Below are 17,523 nucleotides of genomic sequence, written 5' to 3' on the forward strand. Positions count from 1 at the left end.
TGACTTACCTCCAAACATCCCACCTTCACATTCCTCTCCAGACTGGGTAAACAGGAAATCTTGCATAATTGTTAAGGTTCTTTATACCAGTTTGGCAGTGACATGGTGTCAGAGGGCATTTAACACCTTTGCTTTTAAGAAGTCCCAGCAGCTTAATTACTATTGAAATTATGACTAGGGGAACAAAAACAACAGTTCAGCTGTTGAGCAAACATTAGGATAAGCTGAATGTTTTATTTCTCAATCAAGTTGCCTTTGTGCAACTCTATGAACTCACCTCCCACGTTCCAGGGTAAGGTAGAAGTGAAGCACAGTGGTGGCCCAAGAGATTCTATCCTGTTTTACAAATTATCAGGTCAAGTAGCACAGGAGCAAAGTGCTTACTAATGACCTAAATTAATCATCTAGAATAAGTTTCTGAAAAGTACCTAACATGGGTTTTACAGTAGACTTCAGGTAACAGCATTGAATCCATGCACTTCGGAAAATCCTGTCCAATAGCCCAGTATATTCTCAGAATCACAAAATCACAGAATTGTTGAGGCTGGAAAAGACCTCTGAGATCATCAAGACCAGCCTATGACCAACATCACCACATCAGCTAGACCATGGCACTAAGTGCCACATCCAGTCTCGCATTGAACAGCTCCATGGATGGTGACTCCAGCACTTCCCTGGGCAGTCCATTCCAATGTCTAATCACCCTCTCCGTGCTTCCCAATAACCAACCTAAACCTCCCCTGGTGCAGCTTGACGCCATGCCCTCTTGTCTTGTTGCAAGTTGCCTGAGAGAAGAGCCCAACCCCCACCTGACTACAACCTCCCTTCAGGTAGTTGTAGAGAGTGATAAGGTTCCCTGGGTCACTATTTCACTAGGTTCTAAAACTGCCCCTTGGCGTTGTGGTTTCTGCAGCACTGTGTCACAATCAGGTTCTGCTTACCAGGAAATGAACTGAAGGTCACAGAGTTGTAGAAGGCAAGGATAGTCTTGTTAGGGCCCAGGGATGCATAAAGCCAGGAAACATGGAGATACCTCCTCCACAGCACTCTGTTTTTACACAGGCCCATGCGCCAGCATCTTCCAATGTGCACTTCACTCTTACATGCAAGATGCCATCCCTGCCCTGCCTGCAGAGCATGCAGTAAAAGCAGCAGGAAGAGGTGAGCAACTTCTCCACTTCCATTGCTTGCCCATTCAGTTTGACCAGGTCTTAGCAGGACCTGGCTAACTGCAGGTGTGCTGAGGCCTTTGGGAAAACCCCAAATTCAAGAGTCAGCTTTGGTGTAGTCATTGGTGTGGGAGAAAACCCTGCTCAATTTGACCAAAGAGAGAAATGTTGACAGGCCAGTTTTACTCCCTCAGAGGAGAAAGAGGAGGTGAGGGTAATGCAGCAAGAAATCTGGGCAGATATATACAGCATTGAAGGGACAAGGTGACAAAAAGAAAGCTGACAAAAAGTGAGATCACTCTAAGTTGAGAGAGAAGTTCAGGGGAAAGAGAAGAAAACCTAAAGGGAAAATGGAAAAAGGAGGAAAATACTTGAAATAGGAGAGGAAGAGTGTTATCAGAAGGGGAATAAGAAGGTAAAACCATGCATGCAGAAGATATGTAAAGGTAAGTCCATGTGTATGTGTGCAAATACAATCCCTGGCAGGGTGACTCTAGAGAGCATCAGTTTTTGGTATCACAGGTCATCCTGGTAGCTCACCCCCTGTTTGTACCCTGACTGTGTGTGGTCATGGTACCATCTGAAAGTAGAAAAATAATCTGTAGGTGTATTTTAAATATGGTGGCAGTTTATTTTCAGCAGCATAAATGGTGTCCTAAAGACAAGACAGAATAATTCATGGCAAGGTAAATTGAAACAGGCTAACAAGGATGTAAAAATGAAGTCTGGATACTACAATAGGTAGTATATAGATCACCAAGAAAACAGTTCAGGGGTAGCCCAGTAGACAGGCAGTCCAGCTCAAGTCATCACTCTTAAAGTGTTTATTAATATCTGCCATGTCATTGCTGGTACATCACTGTAACATGAAAAGACAAGCCAGGAGTCAGATCCTGCTTCAGGAACCACACAGACTTGAAAATCCAGAGCCAGTCATCCAAAATTTCAACCAAACTAAGCTTGAGCTTGAAGAGATTTATGGGAAGTCACAAAAGCTATCAAGGTGTAACACAGACTAATTTTACCTCTCTAACCTATTTCATCAAGCCACTGGCCCACAGAAGAAGTATCTTCAATTCCAAGCAAGCATGCTCTCAAATGTGGGTGTAGAAATCCTCACAGAGATAAATTCTGTAGTTCATTGGACTTCTCCTTGTCAAGGTTACTACAAGATGCAGACATTTCTTCTTTGTTATTTGGTGTCCATGGTCAAGCAGCATAGAAATTCTGTGGGATCCCTTTCACCCCCAGACCTGTTATCTATTTTCAAAATAAATAAATAAAAGGAAAAAGGTAATTCCCCAACTGAGTATAACAGAAACATTTGAATGTGTACAACAAATATCACAGGAAAACCACCCCTACGAGGAGGGTTCCCTGCTTCAAGAGGAGCCCAAAAAGAGTTTGTTAGAACTTTTTGAGATTTAGTTCTTCAAGATTATCAAGCAGCACTCAATAATTTTGCAAATTTACACATTGTCTGTGGTCCCTATTATTAACCAAACAAGTCATAGTAACTTGATGTGCAAGACAAATGGGAGTTTGGAAAATATCGATTCTCTTCTAGAACTGGAGAACTGAGGAACAGAGACCAAAACACCAAGGCTCATAATGACCTTTTGGTATTTAATTATCCTGCGGGCTCCTAAATATTGCTGCCTGTGAAATCTTATCAGTTCTCAGCTATGGGAAATCAGCTCCAAGCCCTGCTTTCAACTGGAAGGTCCCAGATCCCAGATGAGATCCCCAGCCCGCCTGAAACACGTCTTCATCCTGTTGCCCAAGTGATAATAAGGTTTGGTTTTTTCCTGTTTCCCCTTACTCACAATCTTTTTCATGCTATCATCAGCTTTCAGGGAACAATGGTAATTGCTGATTAAAAACTGCATTTTATTCTCCTGATGTACTTTCTGCTAATAGAGTGAAAAATGGACAGAGAAAAAAGTTTTGTATTCAAGAATCCCTGAATAAAAATGTGGATAATTAGTTTCTCAAAATGTAGCAAATTATTTTAACAAACTAAAAAAAAAAAAAAATCCCAAAATGTTTGAATTTGGAATGCAAAGCTCTGCCCTGACGAATTTAAGCATTCCTTTTTCAAGGAGCAGTTTGTGTTGTAAATATTTAGATACCCTAACACAATTAGAAAATGAGAATTAAAGGAGTGAAATTTCTGATGAAAATACAGTCAGAGATAGGAGCAAGACCCAATTCCTTACAGTGTTTTACAGAATATGCTATAGAGCAGACCCAGATCCACCAGCTGCCTTCAGATCCTGATCAGATACCAGCTTTGGCTAACCAACATAAGCAACACTATTACTAGCAATTTCTCCACATCTTCCTTCTAAATGCTCCAGCAGCTGTGCAAAAGCAGCTGTGCTCAGCTGGGGAGCAAGCAAAACATCTGGATGAGCACATTAGGCAAGTGGGATGAGAAAGGACAAGGGCTGTTACAGGCCAAGGGCATCTCACTCTCTGAGCACAAGACTTGGCAGGTCTGACATACAGAAGGAAAGAAAATTGGCTCACCTTGAAAATCTCTCCTGCATGAGGTTCCTTGGCCAGGGCAGTCTTGTCCAGTCCATCATATGCAGACGTGACGTACATTTCTGAGTAGTCTTTTCCCCCAAAGCAGCAAGAGGTGATCCTTGGAGTAGGAAGCCTCACAGTTTGGATTCTTTTTCCTGGGGGAAAAAGATGCGATTGTTTCCTAATGTCCATTTTCCAGGAAGCATGTAAACACAAATGTACTAGTAGTGCGCATGGCACAGATGTGGCATTTACTCAGAGGGCATCACCCCTTCAGAGACACCATATCCTAAAGGACAATTTGTGGAGAAATCAAATTATTCCATCTCCCTTATCTCCATTTTTAGCTTCTACTCTCTATCTGGGAGGCTTTGTTTCCTTTCACAAAATGAAGTGTTTAAGTATTTGAAGCCAGGAAGGGCAGAGACACCTGGGCCTGGGATGACCGTCATTCCTAACAGTGTTTCCCTTTAAAACATTTCAACACTGAGAATTTTTTCCTTCTTAATTACAGGTATTGTTTCTCACAACAGACATGCAGTGTGTGTATTTTTTTAGTGGCATTATTAAGAAGTGAGTGTTCTGCATCAGCAGAGCATGGGAGCAAGGGTACCTGGCACTGGGAGGCAGCATGGGGAGCAGCTCTCTCCATGTGATCAGGCCCTAGATCAGTGATGCTCATGGCAACCCAAGAGGAAGAAACAGGCTACAAACAAAGTCTTCTTACCTCAAAGTCTTCTTACCTCACCTTCAAACCATTCCTCCTGGCTGCCTTTCCTCTTGTGTTCATGGCAGACAGGTGACACTCAACATGCATGTCCTGGTGCCTGCCTTACCTGTCTCTGGGTCTATACGAATTACTCTCCCGCCATCAATACAGGCCACCCAGAGCTTCCCTTCTGCATCAATGCACATCCCATCAGGCATTTGCTCCTCCTTTTCTAGATGGTATAAAAGTTTTGGGCAGGCTGCAGGGAGAGATACAAAGCTAGTGTCACTTGGGCTGGTACCAGTTCTATACCAGATACCAATCCGACATCTTCCACACTTTTGCAAACAGTTACATTCATTTTCTGTGACAAAGATGTGCTGTATCACACACACGCTTTGCAGATGTGTTAAAAGTCCAACTTAACATGACAGAAACAAGCTCCCAGAACAGCCATCGTATTTTGGGATTGCATTGTATTTGGGGTATTAGGGCTCCTATTATTTTACCAAGGCAAGTGAATGAAATGCCTCTGTCTCTCTTGTTGACTCACTAGCTGCCTGCCATACCACAACTGCTGCAAGCACAGTAACTTCTCCTGGACTTCCATTGTTCATGGCAGCCTGGAGGTCTTTTTATTAGCAACACATCACATAAATAATGACTTGGGGTTGAATGTTTGCAAGAAATAATCTCTGCCCACTAAAGATCAAGTGCTTAACTTTTTAATGGCCAACCAAGTTACTGTAGCTATTAAGCCTAGACACCAACCTCTAGCAGTCTAGAGTACAGTGCAGATAGGTTGGTGGACATGTGTGTGGTCTATAGAGTGGTGTCCATGGGCAGCAGTCTGCCTGCTCTGGCCTCAGTGCCTTTTTGCTATTACACCACCCAAAAATAGACGGACACCAGCATAAAGCCAAGGCCAGGAGACTCAAATTCATTACCTTTTTGTATCTGGGGAGAAAAAGTTGCATTAAATCTTCTCTATAAGTCTTACCTCTGAAAATCTGTATCATTAGATAGCAGAGAAAACTGAAATCTGAGTAACTGTAATTATTTTGTACAGTTTTGACCCCAGATTATTCAAAGTCCATACTAATTAAAGTACAAAGGCAGTTCAGCCATTTCAATTCCCATGGAGTATAATGGCTTGATACAACATAAAAATGTTTCACAGAGTTTTGAAATGAAGTTATACCCATTTTCCTTGGATTTAAATTTCCCTTTTTGCACATATCATAATAAAAAATGTTTGTCTAGATAATGACTTTCAGTGAAAGCTGCCAAACATCTGAAGGTAATTTTAATTGCAGAATTGGGAAACTTCAGTCATGGTGATAACCTGATTTTTCAAACATCTTTCTGTGACAGCCATGCATGTACGTTCTGTCTTTGTATTTGTGGAGCTAGTACAATCCAGTAGATGGCACTCAAGAATTATTAGCATCCTGTAACCTAATTCTCACTCCGCAGCACAAATTGCTTCTTCCCTGCAACTCCTGGACCATGTCTAAAGATAAACTATCTATCCAGACAAAACTGAGTTGAAGGATTGTCAAAAGTTTGTTCCCCAGCTACACCTGGCTCGTAACTACACGAGAACAATCACAGTCAGCCTACTGAGAAGCTATAACCAGCAGATATGAGAACTGTGAAACAAATCACTGCATTTTACATGCCCAGGCCTTGCTGCAGAAACAGTAATAGCTGCTCGGCACCCAATTAAGAAATGCACGTGTACCGATCTTTCCAGTGTGCACATCGTAGCTGAAGGCATGCACAGCATATGCAAGGCTATCGATGTGAAAAAAGGTCCTGTGGTCCAAGGACCAGTCCAGGCCATTGGAGATGTCCACCTGGTCTAACTGTTTGATCACTGAATGGTCAGGGAAAAGGGTATAGAGAGCTCCTTGCCGCCTCGCTCGGACCCCGGGTGCCGTCTCTTCAGCCATGGTACCTGAAACAGAAATGGGAGTACTCCTTAGAAAGTAGGATTTTTTTTTTTTTGTCCTCATGCTTGATCAAAACCCTTCTCTACATTGTAACTAAGAGGTCCAAGGGAGACCAACTAACCAGGTTGACAAGGAAGAAAAGGAGCCAGGGGCAGCTGCCTACCGCCAAGGTGATCCCAGCCAACAAAAGGACAAGTTTTTTTGTTGCCATGAGGTTTAAGTCACAGACACCAAAGACCTTCAACACACCCAGGGCTGAGGTTTTGCTCAAAGCAGAAGCCAAGATGCAAGCAAGCATCATGTGCTCTTTTTGTTGTTGTTCTTTATAGGCTACTTTTATCATTTAAATGGGCTGTGACCTTATATTATAAGTGATATAATCATAGAATGGTTTGGTTTGGAAGAGACTTTAAAGATCATCTAGTCCCACATCCCCACCAGGGACAGGGATGCTTCCCACTAGCCTACCTTGTTTAAAGCCCCATCCAACCTTGCCTTGAACACTTCCAAGAAGGGGGCAGCCACAACTTCACTGGGCAACTTGATGCAAACCACAGTTATCTCAGAAGTAACTGGAGAACACTACAGAAGTGAGACTTCCTCTCAATTAATTTATGCATCAATGTTACGCTTGTTATTTAGTTCTATCTCTTCTCTGGAAAGGAGAGAGTTCTGCAGAGACAGGACAGGAAGCTGTCAAGAGGACATTTATGCCTTTTTTTAACTGTGACACACTGCCTGTTGGCTTCTTCTTTTAGAGGACCTCATGAGCTTGCTTTGCAACGCTCGGCCAAAATCCCTGTTGAAAGCATTGATCCACCATGCACAAATTGGAAAAGGAGTACAAAACAGGTTTTTTCTCTCTTATTCTTGCCCTTAGCTCAGAATCACAGAATCACAGAATGTTAGGAGTTGGAAGGGATCTCTGGAGATCAAGTCCAACCCCCCTGCCAGAGCAGGGCCAATTCTAAGGTAGGTCACTCAGAAATGCATGCAGACGGGTCTTGAAAATCTCCAGAGAAGGAGACTCCACAACCTCTCCGGGGAGCCTGTTCCAGTGCTCTGTCACTCTCACAGTAAAGAAGTTTTTCCTCATGTTGAGGTGGAACTTCCTGTGCTCAAGTTTGAATCCATTGCCCCTTGTCCTCTCACAGGGCACAAGTGAAAAGAACTTGTCCCTGCCTTCTTGATGCCCAGCCCTCATGTATTTATAGACATTAATTAGATCTCCCTTTAGTCTTCTCCTCTCCAGACTGAAAATTGACAGGTCTCTCAACCTTTCCTCATAAGGCAGATGTTCCAGTCCCTTAATAATCCCCATAGCCCTCCATTGGACTCTCTCATGTAGATCCCTGTCCCTCTTGAACTGGGGAGCCCAGAACTGGACACAAGACTCCAAGTGAGATCTCACTAGGGCAGAGAGGGAGGAGAACCTGCCACAATCTGCTGGACAGCAGGATTTGTCCATCAGATATCTTAATGCACCCCAGGATACCAGTGGCCTTTGTGGCCACAAGGGCACATTGCTGCCCCATGGGTAACTCGTTGTCCGCTCGGACTCCAAGGTCCTTCTCCACAGAGCTGCTCCCTAGCAGATCACCTCCTGGCCTGTACTGGTGCATGGTGTTGTTCCTTCCCAGGTGCAGGGCTCTGCACTTGCTCTTGTTGAATCTCATGAGGGTCCTCTTTGCCCAGCTCTCTGGTCTGTCTAGATCTCCCTGAATGGCTGCACAGCCTTCAGGTGAATCAGCCACTCCTCCCAGCTTCATGTTATCAGCAAACTTGCTGAGGATACACTCTGTCCTCTCATCAAGGTCATTGATGAAGATACTGAACAGGACTGGACCCATCAATGATCCCTGGGGGACTCCACTAATGTCTCCAGCTGGATTCTGCACCATTGATCACCACTCTAATGGCTTTATTGTGTAGCCAGTTCTTAATCCATCTCACTGTCCATTCTTCAACCCCACACTTCCTGAGCTTGCTCATTAGAGTGTTATGGGAGACTGTGTCAAAAGCCCTGCCAAGGTCAAGGTAGCCTACATCCACTGCATCTACCCATTCAATGACAACATCATAGAAGGCTATCAGGTTAGTCAAGCATGATTTGCCCTTGGTAAATCCATGCTGGCTATTGATGCTGACAACTCCATTGACCTGCCAACCCTCAAGAACAACCATGAGTCAAGTTAATTTCCTGATTTTTGACACATTTGAAATAAGAAGAAAAGGCTGGCTGGCAAAACAAATACAGAACCATTTTCACTCCCATCAGTCACTCTCCATTCCCAACGTGGATTGCTGTGCTTGGCTAATAAACATTTATATGGGAGGAGGAAAAGCAGACGGGGGTTCAGACTGCATTGCCACCGGTGGCAAAAGTCCCTCTTGCCTTCAGAAGGCCAGGTATCTCTCCCCACGTCCCTGTTTCCCGTGGGCTGACCCAGGAGGCTGTACTTGCAGGGTGCAAGCTGCAGTGCATCTTCTGCTCTAGGAGCTGCATCCTCCTCTACACCTTCAGAAACCTTTCCACCTGCATGAGACCTTCACCAGCCCTTCACCTGCCATGTAGGCAGATATTTGAAAAACACCATCCAACAAGTAGGAGGGGTGACTTCCTGCTGCACAGCCCATGTCAGCTGCCTCTGCCCTCATTCAGATTCAGGGAGGTGGGGTCCCTTGTCCTTCTTCATCAGGCAATACCCAAGAAGCATACTCACAAGACAGCTCATGCTCGTGACATTGGTTTTTTTGGGGGAACTCAACAGAGGAATTGAGAACATGGAATAAAATGCACTATACAAAATGTACTGTAATTAGTTCCTCTTTGCTCTGGGGGAAATTTCTGCCAGGAACTTACCAGCAAAAAACCTCCCCTTCGGATCCACTTTCCCATCATTGAACCTGTTGTTGGGTTTATCCTGCTCGAGCTCGAGGATGGTGGTGACTGCCTGAGTATCCCAGTCCAGAAAGGCAAACCTTCTCCCCAGGGCGATGACGTAGCCCCCGCACTGCCGCAGTGCCACCGAGCCGACACGGGAATCTGCAGGTGAGAGGGAGGAGGAGATGGCAGGTGGCTCTGGGGCATCAGTCAGCTCTGTCCCTCCCCACATCAATTCAGGGATCTTGACTGGAACATTCCTGACCCAAGAAAGGCTGAGTTGATGTTAAGGTCCTTCTCCCCTGGGACTGTCAGCACATCTCACCGACTCTGTGTTCTCTGGATTTCTCCACCTTCTGGGCAGGCACGGCCATTAGGACTTTCTCCTCTGCAGGTCCCAAATGAAACATGCCTTCCCACTGGGACTCAGCAAGGGCAACATGTGCATGGCCCCCCACATGTGAGCACGGTCCCCTCTGCCAGGCTGGCTTGGGCCACACCATGCTCAGCACTGAGCTCAGCATCCTCAGTGTCACAGGAGGACAGAGCCTGTGGCCCCAGGGAAAGTAAGGGAGACCACCATGCAGCAGAACTTCTACCAGGAGGAATGAAGAAGTGTGGGCAGAGAAGGCTCCCAGGATGAAGCAACGAGTACAGATACTTACCCACAGACACGCTCTGCACCTCATTGGTGAGTGGGCTCCAGCGGCAAACTTTCTGTGAGTTAATGTCTACATAGACAAGTGCACTCTCCCTTTCTTCCCAGACAGGGCACTCTCCCATCCTGTTCTTCTCCTTCACAACAGATTCAATTTTGATGGAGGACATGGTCTGAGGGAAAGAAGGTCAAAAAAAGATTGAATTATAATCAATTTTTCAAACCTATGATGCTTAAAAGCAGAGCTTGTAAATGGCAAAGCTCTCTGAAACCCACATGACAGAGTAATTTAGAAGGTTTCTATGACATTTCCATGGCTTCATGGCTGCAACTGAGCATGAGGCACTAAGTCTTCTCCTGAGCAAACCTTTCCTAGACAAGAGTCTTTAAACCGGACCTGCTGATGGGGCACTCGCCTCTGGGGAAGGGGAGTGCTGTGGGCACAGTCCTGAGCCAGGACCAAGCTGTCCCCATGGCTGGGGATCTGTGATGCCAAGGGTCCCCCAGCCTATGGGGAGGGACCCGTGGGCAGCAGTACCAATGGGTCAGAAGGCTTTTTGTGGAAAAACAAATTTCCGCTTATTAAGACAGATGCATTGACTTGCTCCATAGGAAGATGTACACGCACCCATAACGCTGACTGCAGTTTGCCACCGAGGTCACTACAAATGAAGTGTCTGTTCCCACACCAAGTCAGTGTGAATATGCAAACACTGGGGAAAGTTCTTGCCTTTGAAATCCTGGTGCTTTGTTTTCCCTCCAAGCATTTCCTCTTCAACAGCCCCCTCACTGCCCCAGCCAGGGCTCCAACCCCTGCCACAGATTCCAAATCGCACCCTGTGCCAGGCTGTGGGGTGTAATTACACCAGTTGCTGCTCCAAGCACCAAGTCACCCATGAAGCTTCCATCCCAGGCACCTGGTCCTCCTGGGAGGTGTTTGTGGAATCACAGAGTGGTTAAGGTTGGAAGGGACCTTAAAGATCCTCAGGTTCCAATCTCCCTGCTATGAGCAGGGACACCCCTCAGTAGACCAGGCTGAATAAAGCCTCATCCAACCTGACCTTAAACACCTCCAGGGAAGGCGCAGAAGCATTGCTGACCCTGTCCTCACCACAGCAGGCTGCCCACAGGGACACCAGCCACTCAGCCACTGCCCTGGCACAGGGTGCCCAGTGCTGTGTGTTTGTGTTCAGATCACCCTTGATGCCTTCCAAAATGAGCAGCTCAGCCCAGGGCCTGCCCTGCCCCTGCTGCAGTGTGGGATGTGAACAATAAACTCCACCATTCAGCTCGTACAAAAGGAAGGGGCCTGCTCATGGCCTCAGTCACTGCTAATGGAGGTGTCACTTCTATGCCTCTGGCCTCAGCACATTTTTTCCATAGATGGGAGAGATATTTCCTGTGAGGCAGCCTGTCCCTGACATAACCCTATTGCTAGGGATTACTGTCTTCGAGTAGGCATTGTTCCCTAGTAGGTGAGCTGGTGGTAAGGTTTACATATAATTAATTAGCACTAATGCACTTCAAAGTACATGGGAAGAGCCTGTAATCTCCATGAGTGGAAATGCCAGGGCTGGGGATCTGGGATCTTCACTGTTCCCCTGTCCCAGACCCACATGGCAGGGGTCACAGAGCCAAGGCGATATCCTAACCCATTTATCAAATATATCCTTCTCCAGCATAGGAAGGTGCAGCCCAACAGCATCAGTCTTCACTGTAAATGAGGATAGTCAGCAAGACGCCACTAAAACCTCCTAAAACCTGTTAAGCCATGCTCGAGCTGGACGAGTGAGTTTCTCTTGGGTTAAAGTTTTGTGTCATGTGGCTACCATATTTGGGACCCAAGGCTTGGAGACACAATATTGACATTATTGTCTTGTGGTCTGGGAAAACACATTGCTGCTCTCACCCCTGCCAGAAAACCAGGTTCAGCAGCAGCCACGCATCTGCACAGCTCCCACAGAGGCAGAAACTCTCCAGGGCTGTAGCAGTCGGTGTGTGTTTGTCTTGTTGGTTGCTTCATTGACCCAACCAAACCTTAATAGAGCTTCCTCTTCCCACCAGCTGTCCTTTCATTTGCTGCCCCTTCTCCAGCTTCTGCAGCAACAAAACAGCTGACAAGCCCTGGTGAGGCACTCATTCACAGCCCCGTCCTGCACGCTGTGTGAGGAGGATGCAATCACACCATCGCCAGCTGCTTCACAAGGCAGGGGAGAAACTAACCCACCTGCACCAGCTGCCTGCTTACCCCTCTCACAGCCCCCCTCCAATGCTTCAGAGACCTTTCCTGTCCCTCAGAGTCTCAGCACTCCTCTGCCTTCCCTGGATCCACGTCCAGCCTCTGCGTCCTTCCTCTCCACCAAAAGAAATACCTCCTGTGTATCCCTCCAGCAGTCAGGTTGGTGGAGCTTTTTTCCCAACAGCTGAATCTTTCATTTCAGACTTCCCCTGTTTTTAGGAAGAGGGCAACTAGAAGGGAAGATTTGTGCCTTGCTGGCTGAGGTGTCTCTAAATGTTTACGCTCAGCTGAAAATGGAGGCTTTTAACAAAAAGGGTCACCCAACCTGAAGAAGCAGCATATGCCCTCCAAAAGATTCCCCACAAGCTATCGGAGATGTGACCTCTGGTCCCTCCTCCACACCTGGTGGTCCACCTCCTGCCAGCACCCCATGGAGTGCAGCATTTCACAGAACACAGAATCTCAGAGTGAAAAATGAGGAACTGACCCCAAAAAGCCTTATTCAAACCATCCCAGCTTCATCACTCCCTAGGCATCCTGCTGCCACCCAGTATCTTTCTGTGTGGCACCTTGCACCATGTTTGCCACAGCACTGAGCCCATCAGAGCGTGCAGGGAAAAAAAGAGCAATTCCAAGCAGAAAGCACCAAATCCTACTGTATTGTCCCCAAACAAAATCCCTGAGGATGAAAACCTCACATTCACCTGCTTGTATCCTCTCTGCAACTTTTTGTCGGTATTTTAGCCTCCTGGACTCATGCCTAAACCCCTCACTGAGGGTAAGGGGCTGGCAGATTACACTGAGAGATTTTCCAAATTAAACTGTTGAAAGTTATCAGAATTTAGAAACAGTAAGAAAAATTTCCTGGTAGGAACAAAAAACAAGTGTAAAAACATTCAGCCTGTTATAAAACCTCAAACCTCTTTTCTGGTAGCTCTTTGAAAAGAGCCTTTCTAACCCTCAGTCCACATCCCTTTTCAAATGATCTTGACAAAAATTGGTCATTTTGCTATCTCAAAAATACAGGTAAAATACAAATAACTGGCCTTGAAAGGTTTCTTTGCTGTTTCTCTCCCTCTCTCCCCTGTGCAAACACAAATTATTTCATTTTTAATTTCAAGCTGAAGCTTGGAATAAGTAGGCAGACAACTACATTTTTCATGTCCACACAGTGAAACAACGTCTGTGTAAAACAAAGAATTTTGAGAACCGTTTTCTCCTCGGTCAGGCAGCTGAGTGTGACACCAAGCTGGAGACCACCGATGTGAAACTCTGCAGTTCATCACAACAACACACCTGCTGAGGAAAAGATTGCAAGACCTGGGTTGTGGTGTCTCTTTTCCAGCGCGGGTCCAATGAAACCGGCGGCTGTTTTCGGCGTCGACTAAAAATGTGCAATGGTTGATGTTATCTGCACGAAGCAGATAAACCTTCTACATTTTGTATTCAGTCAGCAGTCACATGAATGATGAGGCATGGGCCAAAACCCATCTGAATGGGCTGGTTCTCGGTGCCAGCAGCAGAACATGTGATAGGGAAAAATCCTTGCTCAGTGTTTTTCTCGTGTCATGAGTGGGAGAGGGAAACTGAGACATTGCACCATCGGGTCGCCCGGAGGGCTAGAGCAGTCACCCCAAATTTAGGGGCAAATCAACATCTCAGGTGATAAAAAGGGGAGGTTAATAAAAGATGCAGGGGAGGGTTTTGTAGTATGAGTCACTTTGAATAATAAGGAAAAAAATATTCCCGTGATTAAGGCATATTAGCTTCATCAAGACTTGGCTCCTGTTCCCAGCTGTGCCACAGCCTTCTTGTGTGCAAAGTCATCTACTCACCTCAAGTATGCAAAGCTCCATCCCTGCCTTGGCAGAGACCTGTGAGCTGCTGCCAGCAGCAGGCCCAGGGAAGAACTTCAGCCAGGGAGTCTCAGCCATTGACACAGATGCTGCAGGATGGTGATCCCTTGCTTGGCTTGCAAGACTTTTTTTTTTTTTTCCCCCTTCTTTGTCATCTATCACTCTTTTGTCTGTGGGAGGGGAAGGTGGAAGGTGCCAGGTGCCTGCTCACACTCATCCCTGCTCAGCAGAGGTAGGTGACAGCAGGTCCCCCTCTATGGTGGCTGGTCCAGCAAGCTGGGGACAAGGACAGGCTTGCACTGGGGACTGAGTCCAAGATGGGCAGAGAGGCAGAGCCACCGCCAGCATTTTGGTGGCAGGGCATCTCTCTGGGTCCTGCCTGCTGCAGCAAGGGGGAAGGTGGGAGGCAGGTTGCTGTCACTGTCCCCACCACACTCAGCCAGAGCAGAAGCTGCCTGGGAGGAACTGGCCCCAGATTAGCATGCAAGAGCAATGCTTTTCTTTACCTGTGCAAGACTTTAAAGACCATTTTGATTTGATGTTCCAGTGATTCATGGGATTAACATTTTTCCCAGATAAGCAAATAGCCAAGACAGACCAAGTATTATCCTATCGTAGTCACCATCAATTCAAATCCGAAGATTAAAAAATTACAGCCCAGAGCCAGAGACAAATTTCAAACATTTCTTACAGTAAAGCCAGAAATATTTCCAAGTCAAACTCCTGCCAAGATTTCTATATTAAAAGCCAAGTGGTTGTGGGTGCCTTGAGGACCCTTCTCAACCTTCCTTGGGCTCCCAGCCTGAGCTGTCAGCTCCATCTCCTTTCAGCACGAGCCCTCTGTCTCTGCTTGCCCTTGCAACACTTCCCACATTACTCTCTGCTTTCCTACTTTTAACCTGCAAGATAATTTTGAAGGGCGGTGCATTTTTTTTCCACTGCATTTTCAGCTGGAGGATGTATTTGAAAGTAAATTTCTGGTTTAAGAACATTTTAACTGCTTTCATTTAAAAAAGAAAAGTGACTAGCTCTCAGGTACAGAGGGGAAAAAATAATATATCTTCTTTTTTCTGCAAAATATTTCCCACAGCATTGTTTCTAAAAGAATTTTAATGGAGAAAACCACATTTCTAATTCAGCTCTTCTGGTGACTTGACTGACTTCTCCACCATAGCAAAATAAAACCAAGTCATGAAGGGTTAAAGCCTTCACCTCACCACAATTCAAAACAGAAATAAAAAAGCATATGCTGCATTTCTGGCAAGCACCTCAGATGCTGGATCATTGGTGGCACTAGACAGGACAGCAGCTGGGAATATGCTGCCAGAGCACATCTCTGATTTACTCCGGTGGCTGCAAATGCTCTGTGGATGCCCCCACCACATTCTGCACCATCTCTTACTCCTACCTCATTGACTTCTGGGCCACCAGCACAAGTATCATATCTCCTACCTTCAGCATGTCATTTCAAAGTCCCCTGTGCCTGCCTTTCCAGAAATTGGTCACTTTAGGAGGAGACACATCTGAAAGGCTTTGGGGAAGCTGTTGACATGTGGTGCAACCCCCTAGCAGCAGGTGCACAATTCTGTTCCTAGCCAGCCAGCTGTTATTTTAACTATTACCACAATGTAAAGAGCCTGTTCCCTCCAAGTACTTTATTTGTTTCTAACATTGTTGGGTTGCAAAGCAGAAGTTTAAAGTTGGCCAAAAGTGGCCACATGCCCCTGTACCTCTGGCTGATGCCTCACCTGCAGCATCTCCTTCTGAGGTGGCTTCCTCTCTCCCACTGTTTTGGTCTCTGATGCAAATCCTACCATTTCTTTTTATAGTCTATATTTTTTATCAACATAGCATGGTTGGAAGAGCATTATCAAGGTTTTAGCACACCACGTATATCAATGTGGTATTTAAATAATTGTATTTGTCTTCTGTTACCTACAGGCATGTAATCAGACAATAGTTCTGGATTTGTTCCTGTGGCTTTACAAATACTTAGTAAATCCATCTCTCTCCTCTTTTTTTCACAACTCCCCAAATTACAGTTATGTCACTTATTACCCTCGAGGGTCCATCCCAGCTTTCTTTACTCTACAACAACCTCACATAAAATGTAAAGTCATTCTTCACCTAGGGAGAGTCATTCTTCTGTGGTTGTCTCCCTCGCGGAGACAACAACAGGCATAGTTACAGTCAACGAAGACAGACACAGTTATTAAAAACCCCAGGCAGGCACAGGTGTAGTTACTCACTCCAGCGATATCCCACTCGGCAGTGCCGTCCAACAGAGAAGCCAAGGCTTATCTTCTTGTGGCTTCGCCCTTTTGTAGGAAGGGTGTGGTCCCTCCCTGCTGCTTGAGATGGGAAGAACAGGAGCTCCCCAGGCAGTCAGTGCCGCCTGCTTTTATTCAGCAGAGGTATTTTGCCAGCAAAGGATTACTTGAGCTTTCTCCAGCTTGGTTGGGAATAAATACGCTTCACCTACGAGTATAGATTTTGGTCACGAGGGTGAAGAAACCCTTCAGGGCACAGCAGCTGCTCCTCCTGATACAGCCTTCCCTGTCAGTGGGTTCTTGCTCAACCCTAATTGAAATCAGTGCTAGTCTTTGATCAAAGAGATGAGTGCCATTAATAAGCCAGGGATTAAACACAAGTCAGGAACCTTACGTAATCGAGGGAACTGCAACCACTCAGCTCCAGTTTGCCAGATCCAGAGCTCCATCCTGGGACTTGAGTCAAAAGCCACCAGCAGTGCCTGTCTGGGCTCCTCCAGGCTGGGGCGCGGGAGGCAGCTGCAGGTTCTGCTCTGGAGGCAGCGGCACGGCGCTCCCAGGGCATCTTGGCAAGGGCAGAAAATACAGCTCTCCTGACAGAGTTGGCTCATCCTGTTCATGTGATGCCTGCGGAACTGGCGTGACGAAGCTCGAGGTGGTGATCTTACAGGAGGACGAGGTGGCATTTATTTGTATCATCTCTACAGAAGCTTCTCTTACCTGCCCCCACTCCCACACTCACAAGGACACGCACGATGAGGGGCTCCAGTGGCCATGTCTTCCCTGTGTCTCCCAGGTGCCTCTCGCTCAGTGGTGACAAACCAATCCTTGACCAGATCTTTCATGTTTGTACCAGTTGTTGCTGTTACCTTTCTAGCACAGCAACAACAACCAAAGCCATCGGCAGGTGTTCCATGCTGTGCTGGCCATTACCCCACTGCCACTGCCACGGGATGAGGGTCAGCACAGGTACAAAACCTCACGGTGCAGAAACCTCTGCAACATGATGGCGATGGCAGAGAGCTTATTTGTATTTAGGCCTTCTTATTTTCTGCTGTGCCTCCAAATGTCAATTAGCAATCAAAGACAGCAACCCTACAGCACAGTTTCTGAGCTACAAGCATCACCAGGTTCATGACTTCAGTGAGGTCAGAGCCCTACATTTGTCACACTCACCATCTCCCTCAATCCAGAGGCAAACTGCTGTGCTTTGAGATTACTTTGCAGCACATAAAGCAAATGAAGGACAGT

The 17,523-nt window shown here is 46.2% G+C and overlaps 1 protein-coding gene across 3 annotated transcripts; it reads right to left on the minus strand.

Annotated features, from left to right (window-relative positions):
- Positions 1–1,970: 1,970 nt before the first annotated feature.
- Positions 1,971–17,471, minus strand: LOC127380049 (regucalcin-like). Of its 3 annotated transcripts, none has more exons than XM_051608458.1 (7): positions 16,252–17,471; positions 9,915–10,080; positions 9,229–9,411; positions 6,155–6,370; positions 4,538–4,669; positions 3,702–3,856; positions 1,971–2,429 (listed from the first exon to the last, which is right to left on the minus strand). In XM_051608458.1, exons 2-7 carry the CDS (start codon positions 10,075–10,077, stop codon positions 2,379–2,381), a joined length of 900 nt encoding a protein of 299 aa, XP_051464418.1. In that variant the 5' UTR covers positions 10,078–10,080; positions 16,252–17,471; the 3' UTR covers positions 1,971–2,378. The 3 variants fall into 3 exon arrangements, with proteins under 3 accessions (XP_051464418.1, XP_051464416.1, XP_051464417.1); XM_051608456.1 differs by lacking the exon at positions 16,252–17,471 and adding an exon at positions 13,443–13,544; XM_051608457.1 differs by lacking the exon at positions 16,252–17,471 and adding an exon at positions 13,467–13,540.
- Between the last annotated feature and the right edge of the window lie 52 nt (positions 17,472–17,523).

This window comes from Apus apus, chromosome 1, assembly GCF_020740795.1.
Source record: "Apus apus isolate bApuApu2 chromosome 1, bApuApu2.pri.cur, whole genome shotgun sequence".
NCBI lineage: Eukaryota > Metazoa > Chordata > Aves > Apodiformes > Apodidae > Apus > Apus apus.

Excerpts from the sequence above, each read along its gene's own strand:
- LOC127380049 (XM_051608458.1), bottom strand. The coding sequence starts at position 10,077 with ATGTCCTCCATCAAAATTGAATCTGTTGTGAAGGAGAAGAACAGGATG. Across the intron at positions 6,371-9,228 it reads GAAGGGGAGGTTTTTTGCTG|GTACCATGGCTGAAGAGACG; the intron begins GTAAGTTCCTGG and ends TTTCTGTTTCAG. Across the intron at positions 4,670-6,154 it reads TGTGCACACTGGAAAGATCG|CCTGCCCAAAACTTTTATAC; the intron begins GTACACGTGCAT and ends CTCTCCCTGCAG.